This window comes from Dipodomys spectabilis, unplaced genomic scaffold (genome assembly GCF_019054845.1).
Source record: "Dipodomys spectabilis isolate Male_0828 unplaced genomic scaffold, ASM1905484v1 ptg000342l, whole genome shotgun sequence".
NCBI classification, from domain to species: domain Eukaryota; kingdom Metazoa; phylum Chordata; class Mammalia; order Rodentia; family Heteromyidae; genus Dipodomys; species Dipodomys spectabilis.
Window position 1 is genome coordinate 2,110,990 of NW_024871019.1, and position 20,747 is coordinate 2,131,736.

The window sequence follows — 20,747 nt, forward strand, 5'->3', positions numbered from 1 at the left end:
CCACAGCTCCACTTCCCGTTTTTGAGTGGTTCACTGGAGATAAGAGTCTCACTCACTTTCCTGCCCCCCCCCTCCCCCAGGCTGGCTTTGAACCATGATCCTCAGATCTCAGCCTCCTCAGATCTAGCTAGGATGAGGGGCGGAGGGAGTGAGCCAAGAAAGCAAGATTGAAGTGCTAATGAGACATTCTTTGGGGGTCATGACATTGGGCTGGCATTGGGACCTGTTCTGGGATCCCATCCCAACCGAACACAGCCCCTGTGTCCTGGAGACTGAATCGTCTCCATCCTGCGTTTCTAAGCCAGCGACCGATAATTCCATCTGGAGAAGGTGGTGTCCTTGTCCCTGGGGTGTTTTGTTTCCAGGTAGCCTGCAGCCCTCTCACTTGGCTCTGTCTTTCCTCTACCCAAACCAAGGAAGCCCTCGGGGAGAGCTGAGACCTGTTCAGCCAAGCCCGGCCCAGAGACAGGGAGACCTGGAAGTTGCCAGCACTGACCCTGATCACCATTTGCAGTGAATTCTGTCATTCCTTGAAGCAACCTCAGGTACCGTAAGTCCCACTATTTGCATGTCATCATTATCACAGTCAAAACCACCCGCATCGCATCGCCTTAGTCCTAATCAGTACCACCACCACCATCAGCACCATCACCATCGTGATTGCCACCACCACTGCCGTCATCATCATCACCAGCGCCACCGCTACCAGCACCGCCATCGTGCGTTAGTTTGGTTTAATTCACAAGCTCTGGAGCCTGTCTGAACTTGATTTCACTCTTCTTGGCTTCAATGCCTGATGGCTGAATGACTTGGGGGTGGGGCAGACCCCTAACTTCTTTTTTTTTTTTGGTCGGTCGTGGGGCTTGAACTCTGGGCCTGGGTGCTGTCCCTCAGCTCTTCAGCTCAAGGCGAGCGCTCTACCACTTGAGCTACAGCGCCACTTCCGGTTTTCTGGTGGTTTATTGGAGATAGGAGTCTCACGGTCTCTCCTGCCCGGGCTGGCTTTGAACCGCGATCCTCAGATCTCAGCCTCCTGAGTAGCTAGGATGACAGGCGTGAGCCACCAGCGCCCGGCGACCCCTAACTTCTCAGGAGGGTCAGGCTGTACATCTGCCAGATGCAGCCTATCAAAGCTACTTCCAGGGCTAGCTAGAAAGCACGCCTAGCCAGGCTGGTACCATGTCTGCAGGTAGATATAGCATCCCTCCTCCTCCTCCTTCTCCTCTTTATGATTCTTCATTTCCCCACAGAGATGCCATTGTATTAACAAGCTTGTACTGTAGTTTCCTTTTTTTCTTCTGGTGCTGGGGCTTGAACTCAGGGCCTGGGCACTGTCCCTGAGCTTCTTTTTTTGCTCAAGGCGAGCGCTCTACCACTTGAGCCACAGTGCCACTTCCAGCTTTTTCTGTGTATGTGGTACTGAGGAGTCGAACCTAGGGCTTCATGCATGCTAGGCGAGCACTCTACCACTGAGCCACCTTCCCAGCCCCTGTGGTTTCTTTTCTCCCTGGCCCTTCATAGACTGTTCTGCAACTTGGGTTTCTATAGCTGATAGAAGCACTTTGGACAGAGGTAATGGTCTGATGGTCACAAAAGCCGGAGAAAGAGAATGAGGGGGTGGTGGTAGCTGAGGCTCAGACAAAGCTAGAAAAACATACAGTAGAAATGGGGTGCAGGTGGGCAGCAGAATGTCAGGGGGCACTGGGCCCCTCCACCCCCTGGCTTTAAAGGTAAAGAATAGTTCCTGTTAAGGAGGACGCTTAGGGAACAGTCCGAGAAGAGGAGAGGTAGCAGGGCTCACGCCTGTCATCCTAGCTACTCAGGAGGCTGAGATCTGAGGATCGTGGTTCAAAGCCAGCCTGAATAGTAAAGTCTGTGAGACTCTTACGTCCCATGAATGACTCAGAAAAAGCCGGAAGTGGTGCACTGTGGCTCAGGTGGTAGAGCGCTTGCCCTACCTTGACCTTAACGTCGAGAGAAGACGGGTTGGCACACACTTGAGACCAGAGCTTAAATAGTTAAACAGTGACATTCTCGGCATCCTGTTACCCTTGCCCGGGCACGCCTGGTAACCTGCTGTTGCTCTAATGCACAGCCAGTTGGGAGAGGCTGCAGCTCGGAGCTAAGCATGGTGAGTCCTGTGTCACCTCACCATGGCTTTTACTTCTGCAACTCCACACTCGAGGTAAGGGTAGGCTGGACTGTCTACCTGTGGCCGTGGTTGGGGTGGGAGTGGTTCATGGCTGGGTGGTACTATTATTATTATTATTATTATTTTGGTCCATTGTGGGGCTTGAACTCTGGGCCTGGGTGCTGTCCCTGAGCTCTTCAGCTCAAGGCGAGCGCTCTACCACCTGAGCCACAGCGCCACTTCTGGTTTTCTGGTGGCTCACTGGAGATAAGAGTTTCATAGACTTTCCTGCCCAGGCTGGCTTTGAACCACGATCCTCAGGTCTCAGCCTCCTGAGTAGCTAGGATGACAGGCGTGAGCCAATGGCACCGGACTATTATTATTATTATTACAAATCTGTGATAGGGAAGAGCATTAGGGAAAGCCTGAAGCATCCTGTGGACAGTCTCAGGACCAGGCTGAGAGATTTGCACTCAGTACCTTGACAGCCAGGAGCCGTGCTGGACTCCAGGGTGGAGGGCAGGTGGGTGGTGGCTGACAACGCATCTGCATAGCCCTCAGGTCTGGCCATCTATTAAACAAGCAGGGAGGGGAATGAATGAGTGCACTGCAAGTAGAAGGGTAAAAGGAAAACTAATACTAATTTTAGGACAAGAAGACCCAAGCATCAGTGTTGAGTAGGGCCTAGTGCATGTAAAACCACCTGAATTTGCGTTTCCTGCCGTGGGGTTCATCTCTTCAGACCCTCCCCCCTTCCCCCCCTTTCCCCAGCCACTTTCCTTGTTTGTGAAGTGGGATCAATAATACTGCACCCACTCAAGTTTCCCACGGACCCCTTTAGGAGTTGCGTTTCCGCCTTGTGCTGCTGGTATTGGGCTCCCCCCGCACCTAGCTTCCATCCTCACATTGCCCAGCCTGGAGTGTCAAGTATGGGGCCTGTCCTAGGCTTGTTCCCCTCTGCCACTCCAGCCCTACCATTTGTTTCCCCCGGCCTTTATTCTTGGACTTTCCATGACTCTTAATGTAGAAGGAAGTTGGCCCAGCAGGGTAACGTCCACTTGCCTCCTCTTGTCTGTCACGTGCTCAGATCCTCAAAGCCAGCATACTGGTTTTTGGTTTTTGTTTTTGGGTCCGCCATGGGGCTTGAACTCAGGGCCTGGGCGCGGGCCCTGAGCTGCTTTGGCTCAAGGCGAGCGCTCTACCACTTGAGCCACAGCGCCATTTGCGGCTTTCTCTCTGTGTGTGGTACTGAGAATCCAACCCAGGGCTTCATGCCCGTGAGGCGAGCGCTCTACCACTGAGCCACCTTCCCAGCCCCTCCCCTGGCCCCTTTTTCTTGTCAGGAGTGGGGCTTGAACTCAGGGCCTGGGCGCTGTCCCTGAGCTCTTTTGCTCAAGGTTAACACTCTACCACTTGAGCCACAGCACCATTTCCGGTTTTCTGGTGGTTCATTGGAGATCAGAGTCTCACGGACTTTCCTGCCTGCCATCCTGAGATCTCAGCCTCCTGAGTAGCTAGGATGACAGACCTGAGCCCCTGGCGCCCAGATGTTTTTATTTGCCTCTTCTTGTCTCAGTCACATTCCCCACCCCCCTGCTATTTTTTTTTTCTTGTGATACTTGGACTTGAACTCAGGGCCTCATGCTTGCTACACTGGCACCCTTGAACCATACCTCCTGCCTTTGTTTCGCAAGTCCTGGGGCTTGAACTCGGGGCCTGGGCACTGTCCCTGAGCTCAAGGCGAGCGCTCTACCACTTGAGCCACAGAGCCACTTCCGGCTTTCTCTCTGTGTGGGGTGCTGAGGAATCGAACACTGAGGGCCTCATGCATGCGAGGCGAGCGCTCTACCCCTGAGCCAGCTTCCCAGCCCCTGTTCCTTTTCTGTTTCGTTTGTTATTCAGATAGGGTCTCGTGCTTCTGCCCTGTGCTTATCCTTAGACCTCCATCCTCCTGTCTTCCATTCCCCCTCCCCTCCAGGCTGTCTGCCACCTCCTCGGCCAGCTACCGTGGCCCTGGTGGCACCCCACCATCCCAGTGGTCAGCCCCATGCAGTCCCCGGTGGCCCCAGCTGAAGGCCTGGGCGGCGGTGGCGGTGGCGGCGGCGGCGGCTCTGCCCTCCCAGCCTTCAAGTTCCAGCCTCGCCGTGGGAGCCTCGACTGGAGGCGCATCAGCGCCCTGGACGTGGAGCGGGTGGCGCGGGAGCTGGACGTGGCCGCCCTGCAGGAGAACATAGCCAGCGTGACCTTCTGTGACCTGGGTCGCGAGGCCTGCAGCCGCTGCGGCCACCCCGTGGACCCCGCTCTGCTCAAGGTGCTGCGCCTGGCCCAGCTGACCATCGAGTACCTGCTGCACTGCCAGGACTGTCTGAGCGCCAGCGTGGCCCAGCTGGAGGCCCGGCTGCAGGCCAGCCTGGGCCAGCAGCAGCGGGGCCAGCAGGAGCTGGGCCGCCAGGCCGACGAGCTCAAGGGCCTGCGGGAGGAGAGCCGGCGCCGGCGCAAGATGATCAACACCCTGCAGCAGCTGCTCCTGCAGACCGGGGCGCACAGCTACCACCCGGTAGGGGACAGGAGGGATGGGCATCCCCCCCTCCACTCCTACCAGGTGACCAGGCCACCTAGCCAGTGCCCCAGGGCCAGCTGGTGCCTCTGTGGGTGGATCATTTGAGTCCTAGCACACGCCTGCAATCCCAGCGCTCGGAAGGAAAGCCTAGAAGTCCAAGAGCAGCCTCAGCCACAGAGCCAGACCCTGCTGAGCTATCATAGGCTTGGCTCAGAAAATCACCAGGGTGCAGGGCACCAGTGGCTCATGCCTGTCACCCTAGCAGCTCAGGAGGCTGAGATCTGAGGATCATGGTTCAAAGGCAACCCAGGCAGGAAAGCCCATGGGATTCTTTTTTTTTTTTTTTTGGGTCCGGTCTTGGGGCCTGAACTCTGGGCCTGGGCGCTGTCCCTCAGCTCTTCAGCTCAAGGCGAGCGCTCTACCACTTGAGCCACAGCGCCACTTCCGGCTTTTTTCTTTTTGCTTATGTGGTGCTGAGGAATCGAACCCAGGACCTCAGGCATGCAAGGCAAGCGCTCTACCACTGAGCCACCTTCCCAGCCCCGCCATGGGATTCTTAATCTCCAGAAAAACCCAGAAGTGGCACTGTGCCTCAAGTGATAGAGCACTCGCCTTGAGCTGAAGAGCTGAGGGACAGCGCCCAGGCCCAGAGTTCAAGCCCCACTACCGACCAAAGGAAAAAAAGAAAGAAAGAAAAGAAAATCACCAGGTGTTCAGGTCTGCCAGGAACTGAGGACTTTCTTATATTGCTAAATAACATTACCATATAACCTTATATTACCATATCATTATATTACCATATTATCAAATTATGTTATATTACCGTACAACATTAATATATACTTTTTTTTTTTTGGTCGGTCATGGGGCTTGAACTCTGGGCCTGGGCACTGACCCTCAGCTCTTCAGCTCAAGGTGAGCGCTCTACCACTTGAGCTACAGCACCACTTCTGGTTTTCTAAGTGGTTTTATTGGAGATGAGAGTCTCAGAGCTTTTCCTCTCCAGGCTGGCTTTGAACCACGGTCCTCAGATCTCAGCCTCCCGAGTAGCTAGGATGACAGGCGTGAGCCACTAACGCCTAGCCCTGTATTTTCTTATTGTATTGCCATATCACGGTGGGACAAAAGAAATCATTATGATATATTAACTAATGGAATAGTCATTAATAGTGGCTCATTTTGTGAGTGTGCCTTTATACACACACACAACTTGGGGCCTGAGGACTTACATCACAAATGCCAAGCCAGTTTCAATAGTTCCCCAGGGCACTGGGAGTAATTTCGGTTCCATCACTGCCTTAATCAGTTAATTACATTCTTCACTATGATCTCTCCTCTCCTCCTCTTTTTCTTCCCCTCTTCTTCCTGTGCCCCCACTTTCCTCCCCCTCTTCCTCTCTTCTTCATCCTCCTCTCCTCCACCTCCTTCTCCCTTCCTCCTTCTCTTTTCCTTCTCTTACCTGTCTCTCCTCCCTCCTTCCCTCCCCCCCCTTCTTTTCTGCCATTCTGGGGCTTGAACCCAGGGCCTCCTGCATGATAAGCACACCCCTTTATACAGAGCTCCAGCCCCTCAAGTTATTTATTTCCAAGGCAGCTCAGAGGAAGGGGCTTTACCTCCAGGGGGAAGTTCCCAGGCTATCCCAGGTGATCACTGTGTGTGTGACCCCCACCCCTGACCCCTACCTGCTCCCTCTCCATGCAGTGCCACCTGTGTGACAAGACCTTCATGAACGCCACCTTTCTGCGGGGCCACCTGCAGCGGAGGCACGCAGGCTTGGCGGACGGTCGTGGCGGCGGTGGTGGTAAGAAGCCCCGGGACCCCGCAGGTGGACTGGGGCTGGTCAGTGCCAGAAATGCCCTGCACCCTAGGGCAGTGAACTAGGGGAGGGGGGCAGATGCGCTGATCTTAGATCTCCACTGTACCCCCACCCCTCTGTCTTGCCTTGGATTCCCCCCCCAAACACCCTCAGGAAGGCAGCAGCAGCAGCAGCAGGAGCGACCTCTGGAGGAGGCCCTGGAGGAGCTGCGGGCCAAGCTCAAGGACACCCAAGCGGAGCTGGAGGCCCAGCGGGAGGCCGAGAGGCAGAGGCAGCAGCAGGTGGGCGGGGCCGTGGGGGTGGGTGTGTCACCTGCAGGTGGGCGGGGCCACCCGAAGGGTGGGTCTTCTGCATGGGGGCGTGGCCACCCGGTGGGTGTGTCTGCGGCAGGTGGGCGTGGCCCGCCCAGGGCATGTCTTCTGCGAGTGGGCGTGGTCAGGTCCGATGGGGGTGTCTTCGGCAGGTAGGCGTGGCCAGGAAGCATCTAGGACACTCAGGCCTAGAAGTTGCCACCGATTCCCCCTGGGCTGGAAATCCCAGGCAGGATGGGATGTGTGTGTGTGTCGGGGGAGGGTGGGGGGGTTGGCACCCAATTGGGGAGCAGAGATTCATAGTTCCCTGCCGGGGCCCACACCACCCCAGAAGCCCTCGACGCTTGGGTTGGATTTGAATCTGATGATCCTAGATCCCAGACTCTGCCCAGAAGAACTGGTCAGAAAATACTGGCGGAATGGAAAAGCACCAAGTTGGCATTTCACATCCATCCATCTATCCATCCATCCATCATCCATCATCCATCCATCATCCAGCCATCTATCCATCCATCCATCATCCATCATCTATCTATCCATCCATCCATCCATCCATCATCCATCCATCATCCATCCATCCATCCATCATCCATCCATCTGTCCATCATCCATCCATCCATCCATCATCCATCATCCATCCATCATCCAGCTATCTATCCATCCATCCATCATCCATCATCTGTCTATCCATCCATCCATCCATCCATCATCCATCCATCCATCCATCATCCATCATGTCTGCATAGCATTTATTTTATTTCTTTATGTGAAATGTAAATGTAGGTTAGACTTAATTTTGTGTGTGTGTGTGTATGTGTACATATGTGTGTGGTGTTTAAAAAAAATCATTGTCTTTAAAACTAGTTGTACAAAGGGGTTCTCAACAGAAGTCTATAAGTTCGATGCATCTCGATCAATGGCATCTCTTCTACTGTTCTTCCTGCCTGCATCTGCTGGGCACCGATCATGCCAGGTGTTGTGGAGATGTGCAGAAAGAGAAAGTCAAATCCTCATGGTTAAGAATGGCTTGGGAGGGGCCAGGAAGGTGGCTCAGTGGTAGATTGATTGTCTTGCATGCCTGAGGCCCTGGGTTCGATGCCTCTGCACCACATAAAAAGAAAAAGCCGGACATGGCCCTGTGGCTCAAGTGGTCGAGAGCTCACCTTGAGCTGAAGAGCTGAGGGACAGCACCCAGGCCCAGAATTCAAGCCCCATGACCAACAACAACAACAACAAAAAAACCAGCTTAGGATGGATGACTCTTTGTTTGTCTATAGTGATAAGCCCACACAGAAAGCCTGAGTGAGCTCTCACGAATGTTGTAGTGATGCATTGTTCTTGCTTTTCTTTTTTTAAAAATTATTGTCATTAGGAAGTGGAGATCATGCGCCAGAGAGAAATGGAAGCTAAGAAAGAATTTGAGGAATGGAAAGAAAAAGAGCGAAGCAAGTTTTATGGGGAAATAGACAAGCTGAAACAATTATTCTGGGATGAATTTAAAGTTGTTGCCAACCAGAACTCTACGCTAGAAGAGGTACCCAACTTCATGTCTCAAAATTGCTCTATTGGGCTGAGAATGGGGCTCAGTGGTAGAGTGCTCTCCTAGCATGCGTGAAGCTATGGGTTCGATTCTTCAGTACCACATACACAGAAAAAGTCGGAAGTGGTGCTGTGGTTCAAATGGTAGAGTGCTAGCCTTGAGCAAAAGAAGCTCAAGGGCAATGCCCAGGCCCAGAGTTCAAGCCCCAGGACTGGTAAAAACAAAATGCTTTATTAAAAAAAAATTATTATCAGCTGGGTGCCGGTGGTCACCCCTGTCATCCTAGCTACTCAGGAGGCTGAGATCTGAGGATCTCGGTTCAAAGCCAGCCCGGGCAGGAAAGTCCGTGAGACTCCTATCTCCAATAAAACACCAGCAAACCGGAGGTGGCGCTGTGGCTCAAGTGGTAGAGCGCTCGCCTTGAGCTGAAGAGCTGAAGGACAGCACCCAGGCCCAGAGTTCAAGCCCCATGATGGACAATATGTATATATCATGGTTTTGTTTTTTTTTTTTTTTTTTTTTCATTGAAAATGTGCATTTGATCCTCAAGTTTCTGCCTCCTGACTCGCAGGATGACAGGCGTGAGAGCCACCCCTCTTGACTGAGCTGGGGTTTTAAATGCAGTAGACGATCAGTGGGCTGGGAGGAACACTCCAGCCCTCTCAGGCCGATCCGATCCGTGTGATGACTTGGAGTCACGTAGGTTCTCAGTGAGCTCGAGCTGGGGTCTCGTGGCTGGTGCGAAGGGAAAGATATATCCCAGGCAGCATGCTTAGCTCCGTGTCTCAGTTCAACGTGGCTTGGTGTGTTTAGAAGCTGCAGGCCCTGCAGTCTCACAGTGCAATGGTGTCCCACCTCGGATCCCTGCGGGATGAGGAGTCGGAAGAGAGGCTGCAGCAGGCCCAGGAGCTCCAGGCTCTAAGGGAGCAGATGGAGGTTCAGGTGAGCAGACCTTTCCAAAGCAAGACTAGAACCTCACTGTGCCCAAGTGTGTGTGTGTGTGTGTGTGTGTGTGTGTGTGTGTGTGTGTGTGTGTGTGTGTGTGTGTGCCAGTCCTGGGGCTTGAACTCAGGCCTAGATGCTATTCCCGAGCAGTTTTTTGTCCAGGGCTAGGGTCCTACCATTTATGCCACAGCTCTTCTTACAGCTTTTTTTTTTTTTTTTGGTGGTGGTTAATTGGAAACAAGAGTCTCACAGCCTTTCCTGCCAGGGCTGGCTTTGAATTGTGAGGCTCAGATCTCAGCCTCCTAAGGAGCGAGGATTAGAGATGTGAGTCACCGGACACCAGCCTGGCTGCTCAGTTTTTTTGCTCTGTGGGTTGGGGCAAGTTGAAAGACGTTTAAAGCTCAGTTTTAGATTTTTATACCAGTAATTTTTTTTTTTTTGGGGGGGGGGTCTGGTCGTGGGGGCCCTGAACTCTGGGCCTGGGCGCTGTCCCTCAGCTCTTCAGCTCAAGGCTAGCGCTCTACCACTTGAGCCATAGCACCCACTTCCGGCTTTTTTCTTTTTGCTTATGTGGTGCTGAGGAATCGAACCCAAGGTCTCAGGCATGCAAGGCAAGCGCTCTACCACTGAGCCACCTTCCCAGCCCGAGATTTTTTATACCAGTATAGATAAACATGAAGGCAGATTGCTTCAGCAAGGCTGGAAAATGGGTCTACCAGATCCAGTTTACCTGCTAGGTATTAAGTATATACAGAACATAGATGGAAACACGTGGGTTTCCGGCCTGGACATCTTGGTCACCATTTCTATTTTAACCCAACGAAAAACCAGTTCACAAGGCGTGATGGCCTCCCTGGATGTGAAGATATTTGGGAGTTCAAGGGACAATCCCGATTGAAATGCTGGAATATGTTGAAATGTTTAGCAACTACTTCTCTCTAGAGCTAAAAGAATAAGAGAAATAGAAAGAGCTGATTTGTGGCACTTGCCAGTCTTTGTGGTGTCCACACTCCTATATCAGCAGAGTTCATGTCATCAACGTGAGCTCACTGCTGTTTTCCTGATCCTTTAATGAGTTTGTATAACCCGTAATGTGGAAATCAATCTAGTCCTTTGATTGTTCTAGCCATTTTTGTCGGTCATGGGGCTTGAACTCAGGGCCTGGGCGCTGTCCCTCAGCTCTTCAGCTCAAGGCGTGCGCTCTACCACTAGAGCCACAGCGCCACTCCCAGTTTTCTAGTGGTTCATTGGAGATAAGAGTCTCATGGACTTTCCTGCCCGGGCTGGCTTTGAACCACGATCCTCAGATCTCAGCCTCCTGAGTAGCTAGGATGACAGGCGTGAGCCACCGGCGCCCGGCTTCCTTCACTGTTTTATTGTCAGAGAAAAAGATAGACAGGACGTTTATGGAGTCCCAATAACCAAATGATCAATCTTTTATTTACGGACTCCCTCATTCTGAAATAGGAGAAGAAAATAGTTCTGTATTTTCAGTATTTTTTATGGCCTTCATTTTTATGTTGAATTCTTGGACTCTGTGGAACTTATTTTGGTTTAAGAGAAGGTGTAATGATTCAAGATTTGATGTGTGTGTGTGTTTGTGTGTATGTGTGCGTGTGTTCATGTATATATATTGTAATATATAAAATATTTTTTTCTAGGCAGCTAGCCATTTGTTTACACAGTATCGATCAATAATCACCTCCTATCCACTTACCAACTTAATTTCCACTAACTCATTTTTTAATTCAGTTTAATTAGTCTTTCTGCCATATCATAAGCCGATACTATATAATTTCCACAGCTTTATCATATATATATATATATATTTATATTCATATCTAGGAAGGGATCCATTTAACCATCTTTAACTCTTTTTCTTTTCTTTTTTTCCTTTCTTGGAGTTCATACTGGGGCTTGAACTCGACCTGGGTACTGACTTTTTCACTTAAGGCTGCCGTGCTACCACTTGAGTCACACCTCTACTTCCGGCTTTTTGGTGGTTTCATTGGAGACGAGAGTCTCATGAACTTTCCTGCCTTGGCTGGCTTTGAACCATGATCTTCAGATCTCAGCTTCCCCAGGAGCTAGGATGACAGGCGGGAGCCACGGGTTCCCGGCTAAGCTTTTGATCTGTTTCAGAAAACAGAGTGGAAGAGGAAAATGAAGCAACTTCACAGAGAACGGTCAGCGGAAAGGAGAGAGGTAGCTGACATTGGTTGGTTGGGGCTGGGGGGGAGAGCGGGGGCGGGGGGGGAGGATGGGGGATGGGGAGCTTGTGCCCTCAATAGTCTGTGTCCCCTCTACCTCCTCCCATTCCACCCATGCCCATCAGACTTTTATTTTTGTCGGTGATGGGGCTTGAACTCTGGGCCTGGGCGCTGTCCCTCAGCTCTTCAGCTCCAGGTGAGCGCTCGACCACTTGAGCCACAGCGCCACTTCTGGTTTTCTGGTGGTTTCATTGGAGATAAGAGTCTCATGGACTTTCCTGCCCGGGCTGGCTTTGAACCTCGATCCTCAGATCTCAGCCTCCTGAATAGCTTAGCTTTTTGCTGCCCGCACCCTGATACCAGCAGACATGGGACACGGGACATAGGATCCTCTCCCCCCCCCCCCCCCCCAGCTGCAGGAGGAGAACGAGAGGCTGCGGGCCTCCCTGGCCCAGGATGAGAGGAAGATGGACGCCCAGGCCCAGCGCCAGCTCAGCGCCCTTCGCGCCCAGCTGCAGGAGCAGGCCCGGCGCCTGGCCGCGCAGGAGGACATGGTGCGTCCCCCGACCCCCTCACCTCCCGTGCTTCTGGGCTCAGGGGGGGCCGTCTCCTGAAGGGGTGGGAAGAGGGGCATGAGGGCACAGGAAGTGGGTCCCCCCCTCCGGGGACATGCGCAGCACCCCCCTCCGCGTGAGTCCCGCACACACCCGCACACCTGCCCAGTGCTCCTTACACTACAGTGTTGCCAGCCTGGGGGGTCCTCCCTCCTCCTCCCTCCTCCCTCCTCCTCCCTCCCTCCTCCTCCCTCCTCCTCTCTCTCTCCTCCTTCCTTTCTTCCTTCCTTCCCTCCCTCCCTCCCTCCCTTCCCTCCCTCCCTTCCTCTTTTCCTTCCTCCCTCCTTCCTTCCTTCCTTCCTTCCTTCCTCCCTCCCTCCCTCCCTTGCTTCCTCCCCTCCCTCTATCTTTCCTCCCTCCCTCCATCCCTTCCTCCCTCCCTCCTTCCCTCCCTCCCTCCCTTCCATCATCCCCTCCCTCCTCCCTCCTCCTCCCTCCTCCTCCCTCCTTCTCTCTCCCTTCCTCCCTCCCTCCCTTCCTCCCTCCCTCCCTCCATCTTTCCTCCCTCCCTTTATTTCTCTCTCTCTCCCTCCCCCCTCTTCCCTCCCTCCCTCCATCCCTTCCTTCCTCCCTCCCTTCCTTCTTTCCTTTATCCCCTCCCTCCATCTTTCCTCCTCCCTCTCCTTCCCTCTCCTTCCTTTCTTCTTACTTCCTTCCCTCCCCCCTCCTCCCTCCCTTCCTTCCTCTCTCCCTCCCTTCCTTCCTCCACCTATCTTGTTTTCCTTCCTTTTCCTTCCTTTCCTCTTCTTCCCCTCTCTTCCTCCCTTCCTTCCTCCCTCCCTCCCTCCCTTCCTTCCTCCCTCCCTCCCTTCCTTCCTCCCTCCCTTCATTCCTTCCTTCGTTCCTTCATTCCTTTGTTCATTCCTTCCCTCCCTCCCTCCCTTCCTTCCTGGAGGAGAAGTTGATTTCTGGAGTTTGAATTTAGGGCCTCTCACTTGTTAGGCCGGTGCTCTACTTCCTGAACCACACCTCCACCCTTTAACAATTTTATTTTCCACCCGAGGTTCTGGAGGCTCCTACTCAGCCTTCGCTGTGGTTGAGATGACAGGCGCCCCCCCCACCCGCGCCCCCCCACCCCCCCTTTTTGAGGGGAGGAGCTCACGCACGCTCTGTCCCCTGTCGCTTCCCCAGCCGGCCTGAAGCCAGTGCTGGAAATGGAGGAAGTGGAACAGCGGGCTGCCATCTTGGGCGGGGTTATCTTCCTGCCTTAGCCCCGCCCTCCCCCCCACAGGAGGTGCCCTGGTCCCTCTGTCCCATGGTTACCGTGGTAACAGCATCCCTGTTCTCCACCGTGCTGGGCAGACCCCAGAGCAGCAGAGTCTCCCAGCCCTGTGGCCGCTGCCTGTAATCCCTGCTCCGCTCCGTTCTCTTGCAGATCCAGACCTTGTCGGCCAGGAAGGTGGAAGGTGAGTGTGTGTGTGTGTGTGTGTGCACACGTGTGTGACTTAGGTCTTGTTCCTGCTGTCCCCCAGCCATGGCTGGGACGGTTGTGGGGTGCGGGGCCGGGGAGGGGTCTGCGGGGCACGCACGGGGGCCTCCTTGCTAGTTATTTCACTTGGGCTGTTGTGCTTACCAAGCAGGCGCTCTAACGCCGGAGCCATGCCTCCAGCCCTGTTTTGCTATGGTGGTTTTATTATTTTTTTGGTCGGTCGTGGGGCTTGAGCTCAGGGCCTGGGCGCTGTCCCTCAGCTCTTCAGCTCAAGGCGAGCACTCTACCACTTGAGCCACAGCGCCACTTCCGGTTCTCTAGTGGTTCAATGGAGATAAAAATCTCACGGATTTTTCTGCCCGGGCTGGCTTTGAACTGTGATCCTCAGATCTCAGCCTCCTGAGTCTCTAGGATGACAGGCTCAAGCCTCCGGTGCCCGGCTTATTTATTTTTGAGCCTGGCTCTCCCTTTCCACCCAGGGCCCTGTGCTCCTCCAAATGTAGGCTTTTCCCCTGAGTCCCCAGAGGTCTTTTTTTTTTTTTTTTTTTTGGTCCGGTCGTGGGGCCTGAACTCTGGGCTTGAGCACAGTCCCTCAGCTCTTCAGCTCAAGACTAGCGCTCTACCACTTGAGCCACAGCGCCACTTCTGGCTTTTTTCTTTTTGCTTATGTGGTGCTGAGGAATCGAACCCAGGGCCTCGAGCATGCAAGGCAAGCGCTCTACCACTGAGCCACCTTCCCAGCCCGTCCCTGGAGGTCTTGAAGCCAACCCAGGCAGGAAAAAAAAAAAAAAAAAAAAAAAAAAAAACCCCAAAACCAAACAAAACCATGCGCTAGACTCGCTCTCCAAGGCACCGGCGAAATGCTGGACTGGAGGCGTGGTTTCAGGGGCGCGGCGCCACGAGCAAGCATGCACCTCTTAGCCCAGCCATTTGGGCTTCCCCTGGAAGAACCCGAGTGAACAGGGAGGCACGCCCGTGCCTTGCTCGGCCCTTGAGCAAGGTGGCATCCTGGTGAGCTTTTCTGCCCGGCGTTGGCCTTGAACTACGATCCTCCTGTTCCTGCCTCCCCAGCGGCTACAATTATAGGCTTGAGCCAAGGTGCCTGGTGGTGTGCTCCAGCCCTTCCTTCATCCCTCCCTGATCGTGGCGGTCGGAGGACGCGGCTGGCTCCTGCTGTAAGCCAGGCAGGGTCTCCAGGGGAGTCTTACAAGACCCTCGCCCTTCCTGCTCTTTCTAGGGGTACAGGAGCCGCCAAAGGCCGTGGATGGGGAGGAGGACTCGTCTGAGGAAGGTAGGCCACCCCCCCCCGGCCTCCCCCTGCCCCCTTCCGCTCCCCTTTTCCCTCGCTGTGGTTGGGTTGGTCTTTACTTAACGGACAGCCCGACTCTCGAGGGCTGGGCGCAGCCAGGTAACGAGCACAGGGCCGACCCGGACTCGTGTCTTGCGCTACAGAGCTGGACGAGACCCGGGATGACCCGCGGAAGGTCCTGGAAACCCTGAAGCAAAACCCCGCGTTGCTGCAGCAGTTCCGGCCCGTGCTGGAGGACACGCTGCAGGAGAAACTGCAAGGCTTGGGGATCAAGAGGGTGCGTCCCGGAGCCCCCCCCCCCCCCCCCACCATGAGGGAGGCCCGGAAGGTTCTCCCCCAGCGGCCCCCTCCTCCACACTCCCTTCCCGTTTCTTGCTGTGGCTCAGCAGCCTCTGCCCCATTTCCTGTGCTCTCCCCCCCTGCCTGCTTTCCTCTGTGTCTCTTCATTTTCTTTGCCAGTCCTGGGGCTTGAACTCAGGACCTGGGCGCTGTCCCTCAGCTGCCTTGGCTCAAGGCTAGCGCTCTACCCACTTGAGCCGCAGCGCCACTTCCGGCTTTTTCTGTGTCTGTGGTTCTGAGGAATCGAACCCGGGGCTTCACGCAGGCTAGGCCAGCGCTCGACCACTGAGCCACCTTCCCAGCCCCACACCTAGGTTGAATGTAGGATAAGCCCTCATTTTGGTGACAGTTTTCAACCTGTGCTGTATGGGATCTTGGTCGCATGTTCAAGACTCAGTTGAGGGGCTGGGAAGGTGGCTCAGTGGTAGAGCGCTTGCCTTGCATGCATGAGGCCCTGGGTTCGATTCCTCAGCACCACATAAGCAGAAAAAGCTGGAAGTGGCGCTGTGGCTCAAGTGGTAGAGCGCTAGCCTTGAGCTGAAGAGCTGAGGGACAGCGCCCAGGCCCAGAGTTCAGGCACCATGACTGGCAAAAAAAAAATAAAGACTCAGTTGAATGGATTTTCAGTCTAGATTTACATGCCTCCCTATTGACTAAGAGGCAGCAGAGCCCTGAAACTTCTGCTAGTTAATGCTGTTTTTTAAAAAAATTATTATTATTGTTATTGTTATTATGTCAGTTGTGGGGTTTAAACTCTGGGTGTGGGCGCTGTCCCTCAGCTCTTCAGTTCAAGGCGAGCGCTCTACCACTTGAGCCACAGCGCCACTTCTGGTTTTCTGGTGGTTTTATTGGAGATAAGAGTCTCATGGACTTTTCTGCCCGGGCTGGCTTTGAACCGCGATCCTCAGATCTCAGCCTCCTGAGCAGTTAGGATGACAGGCATGAGCCACCAGTGCCCAGCATTATTATTTTTTCCTAGCTTAGTTTCTCAAATGGTATCAGCCAGGGACTGGGAAGATGGCTCAGTGGTAGAGTGCTAACCTTGCATGCATGAAACCCTGGGTTCGATTCCATAGTACCACTTTCACAGAAAAGGCTGTGGCTCAAGTGGTAGAGTGCTAGCCTTGAGCAAAAACAGCTCAGGGACAGTGCCCAGGCCGTGAGTTCAAGCCCCAGGACTGGCAAAAAAAAAAAAAAGTACCAGCTGGGAACTAAGCTGCCGGGCGCCGGTGCTCACACCTGTCATCCCAGCTTCTCAGGTGGCTGAGGTGAACCCACCAGGAAAAAAAAACCCATGGAAGTGGAGCTGTGGCTGTCCATGGTAGAGCGCCAGCCTCAAGCAACAAAGCCAAGGGACCTCAGCACTTAGACCTTGAGTTCAGGCCCCCGGGAGGCCGGGGAGGAGGAGGCCCATGGGGGCCCAGGTGACCCCGACCATCTGTCCCCTTAGGATGCAAGAGGGATTTCGGTGGAGACGCTGGGGTACCTGGAGTCCGTGCTGCGCACGCAGCGGGAGCAGAAGGCCCGGAGGTTCGCCGATTTCTTGACTCTGAGGGCCAAGCTCACGCAAGAAGCCACCAGCAGAATGACACGGAGGGGACACTCTGCGGCCGCCCAGCCCGACGGCCCACGGGGGGGTGAGTTATTCACCAGACTGCTTTTTTGCCGATCCTGGGTCTTGAACTCAGGGCCCGGGCCTGAACTTCTCTCTGCTCAAGGCGAGCGCTCTACCACGTGAGCCACGGCGCCCCCTCCCCGGCTTTTTCTGCCTTTATGGTGCTGAGGAATCGAACCCAGGGCCTCCTGCGCGCTAGGCCAGCACTCTACCACGGAGCCGCCTTCCCAGGTCCCCCCGTGATGGCTTTTGATCCCCTATTTATTGTCCAGAAATATTGCTTGATTTCCCCCTTAGTGTCCCTGCCTGTGTGTGGGGGGGAGTTGGGGGACAATCTGGAACAGGGAGGGGCCCCGATTCCTGGCCTGCCTGGGACCCCAGCAATCTGCGCGCGCTCGCGGCAGGTGTCTGGGTTTGGGTGACCCTACATGGTCCTCTGCTGACCCCTAGTGGCCGGCAGGCCATCCTGCAAGGCGGCCGGTGAACCCAGCTGCGAGCATCCGCAGTGACATCTGGCCACTCCCTTGGGGGGTAGGTGGGGGCTCGGATGACCCCCCTCCCGCCTCCCAGCCCGTGTCCAGGGTCACGGCTCCACGTCCAGGCCGCAAGGGGGCCTGCAAGGTGCCCAAGGCCACTTCCCTCTCTGTGTTTCCAGCCAAAGGCCAGCAGAGGGCACCAGCCCCCGGACAGACCTGGCTGAAGAGCTGCCAGCCTGCAGAGCCCCCCAGCACCCTCACGACCACCCCCACCCCACGCCCCAGGTCTCAGGCAGCCTCCCCGGCCACCCGGGCCACCCCGGGACTCAGACTCAGGTGAGTCCTGGCTAGCCTCGGGCCCTCCCTCCCCCACCCCCCTCAACTCAAGGCTGGTGCTCTACTGCTTGAGCCACAGTCCTGCATCCAGCTTTTTGTCGAGAGGGAACCACGATCCTGTGGATCTCAGCCTCCCTAGGAGCTGGGCTGACAGGCATGAGCCACTGTGCCTGGGCTGTGTCTCCAGTTTCCGTTGAACCCTTCCTTGTCCTTCATTCCCCCCCACCCCCCGCAGCAGCACACCCCCCTTCAGCTCCCCTGAAGAGGACTCAGGGGAAGATAGGGTCCAGCAGATGGCGCCCCTGCCCCCCAGAGCTCCGTCCCGGCCAGCGCCCCCCGCCCCAACAAGCCCTGGACTGGTCAGACACTGATTTCTCAGAGGAAGAAGAGGATGGTTCCGGGGGCCTGGCTTCCTCAGGTGAGCAGGATGAGGGTCAACGCCCCTCACCCTCCCACCCCTCCACCCCCCCCTTTCTCCATCTCCCTTCCCTCTCTTCCCTTCTGGTCAGTGGTGGGATTTGAGCTGAGGGACAGCCCCAGGCCCAGAGTTCAGGCCCCACGATCGCCCCCCCCCCCAAAAAAAAACAAAAATACATCAGCTCTTCACGTTTGATGATATCAACCGATAGTATTTTATTATAATGTTTCAAAACTAATGCCAGGCACTGGTAGCTCAGGCCTGCTATCCAGGATGCTGAGATCTGAGGATCGCGGTTCAAAGCCAGCCTGAGCAGCAAAGTCCATGAGACTCTGATCTCCAGTGAAGCACACACACAAAAAGTCCAGACATGGAGTTGTGGTTCAAATGCTAGAGCACTGGCCTTGAGGAAAACAAAGTTCAGGGGCGGTAGCTAGGCCCTGAGTTCATACCCCAGGACCAGCACACACACACACACACACACACACACACACACACACACACACACACACACACACACACACACACACACACACACACACACACACATCAAGATGAATTAGTTAGCTAATTAATTAATTAAAATGAAAGTGCTTGGGCCTACTACATCGGCAAGCTGTGTGTCTGCTTCTCTGTGTGTCCCGTGGATGGTTCGGGGTGAATGATAGCTCTGCATTATCAGTAATCTGTGGCTCTTCCTGCCCTTCCACCTAATGGCTGCGTTTCAAGCGATCAGCCTCAGAAACATGCAGACATGACAGTGTAATGCCCGTTGCTATTGCTGGCACCGAGCTAGCTGGGCTTCGTCGCTCGCCTCGCTCTGAGCCACACGGCGCCGCTTCTGGTTTCTGGGTTGGGGGGGGGGTGTCGATCACTGTGCATGTCCCCCCCACCCTGTGTCCCAGGAACCCTGGTGCAGTCCCTGGTCAGAAGCCTTCAGAAGCAGCTCGAGGCGCCGGGCAAGAAGCCTGCGGGCGGGGTCAGCGTGTTCTCCAGGCCCAGCCCCGGGCCACAGAGCGCGGCCACGGCGCCCACGGCCACGGCGGGAGGGGGGCGGCAGGTAAGGGGGAGCACTAGGCCTGGCCTGGCTTGGTGGAGGGGGCAGGGCATGTCCCCTTGGGGGGGACTCAGCTCTCCCATCAGCTCCGGGGTCTCTGGAGAATGTTCTCAAGGTAGGGAGACAGGCAGGAGAGAGGGAAACGCGGTCTCACACATCCCAGCTACTTCCACCGCAGGCTACCCTCCCCCTCCCCCCTCCCTCCCTCCCTCTCTCCCACCCTCCCTCCCTCTCTCTCTTTCCCTCCCTCTCTCTCTTTCCCTCCCTCTCTCTCTCTCTCTCCCTCCCCCTCTCTCTCTCCCCCTCCCTCCCTCCCTCTCTCTCTCCCTCCCTCTCCCTCTCTCTCTTCCTCTCCCTCCCCCTCTCTCCCCCTCCCTCCCTCCCTCCCCCCCTCTCTCGGTGGTATCAGGGCTGGACTTCAGGCCCTCACATTCTCCCCCCTCCCTCCTCCATGTCCTTGTTCAGCCCGTGCTCTACCACTTGAGCCCCGTGTCCAGCCCTACTTTTTGCTAGTGACTTTGGAGTTGGGAGTCTGGGGGTGGGGGAAGGTGGTGGGAGGGAGGGGGAATGTGTCTAAGCCTGCTAAATCCCCCCTGGGAACCCCTGGGGTTCATCACACGTACCCCCCCCACCCCCCCCCGCAGCTTTCTGAGGAGGAGAGCGAGCTGGAGCTGTCTTCGCTGGAAGATCTCTCGCGGCCCCACTCCCCGCCCCACGCCAGCCCCCCGGAGCGGGGTCACCCCGGCCCTCGGCCCTGGGGTCCCCACAGGGTCCCCGCCTGGTGACTCCGTCCCCCCCCGGCCCGCGTGACCGCCAGGGCAAGGCCCGTGGCACGGGCCCAGGACCGCCTCCGGGAAGCCCAGGGGGTCCTGGGGTGTGGCGGTGTGGACGTGGCTCTCGCTCCGAGCCGGGGTTCTCCGCCTGTCCCCCGCTGCTGCGTGCTGGGGTGTAGGCCAAAGATGCTGGTGGTGGTGGTGGAGGAGGAGGGAGGAAGCCATTGGGGGGGACAGAGATGGGGGAGACATGTGGGGTACCCCGGAGGCCACACCCGAGACCAGCCCCCTCCCCCAGGGGCTGGGGAGGGGAGGGGTGTGGGGAGGGAGAACTTCCCAGAGCTGTGAGGCCTGTGGGAACTGGAGGGGAGGGAGGCCCGCATGGGGAGGCCCCTGCGGTGAGGCCGGGCGTGGAGGGAGGCCAGCCTGGCCCAGGGACCCCCCCCCCCACGCCCCCCAAACGTGGCCGGCCTCGCCCTCCAGACAGGGCCTCCCTCCCCGTGGCCGTGGGGATTTGAGTGTGGAAACACGGCGCGTGCGCGGATCTGCACATGGAGGCTGCGTGTGTTCTGTGGTGTCCTCGTTCTGTTTTTTTTTTTAGGTATGGGGGGTGGCGGGGCCGGAGGCCATCTGCAATCCCCCCCCAAGCGGGGCTCATCCCGGGGTTATTTCGGGGGGGGGGGGTTCCTCTGGCCAGGCAGAATAGGACCCTGGGGCGGGGTGGGGGTGGGGCTGGCGCTTTCTTGACGAATCCTATGTGGGCAAGAACAGGGAAGGGGGCGTCGCCAGGGCCAGCCGCATGCAGGGCTCGCTCGCTCCCCTCCTCTCCCTCCCCTCCTGTCCTCTCCCCTCCCCTCCTCTCCCCTCC

The 20,747-nt window shown here is 55.9% G+C and overlaps 1 protein-coding gene across 1 annotated transcript; it reads left to right on the forward strand.

Moving 5' to 3' along the window:
* Window positions 1-441: 441 nt before the first annotated feature.
* Dzip1l (DAZ interacting zinc finger protein 1 like) lies at window positions 442-20,047 on the forward strand. Its single transcript, XM_042665729.1, is given in 17 exon segments — window positions 442-545; window positions 4,110-4,688; window positions 6,393-6,492; window positions 6,661-6,788; window positions 8,191-8,352; window positions 9,172-9,300; window positions 11,446-11,508; window positions 11,927-12,067; window positions 13,503-13,533; window positions 14,794-14,847; window positions 15,009-15,142; window positions 16,655-16,841; window positions 17,475-17,631; window positions 17,867-17,963; window positions 17,965-18,049; window positions 18,955-19,109; window positions 19,751-20,047. Coding segments are annotated over 16 exon segments (2,274 nt in total). The 5' UTR covers window positions 442-545; window positions 4,110-4,178; the 3' UTR covers window positions 19,892-20,047.
* Window positions 20,048-20,747: the final 700 nt, after the last annotated feature.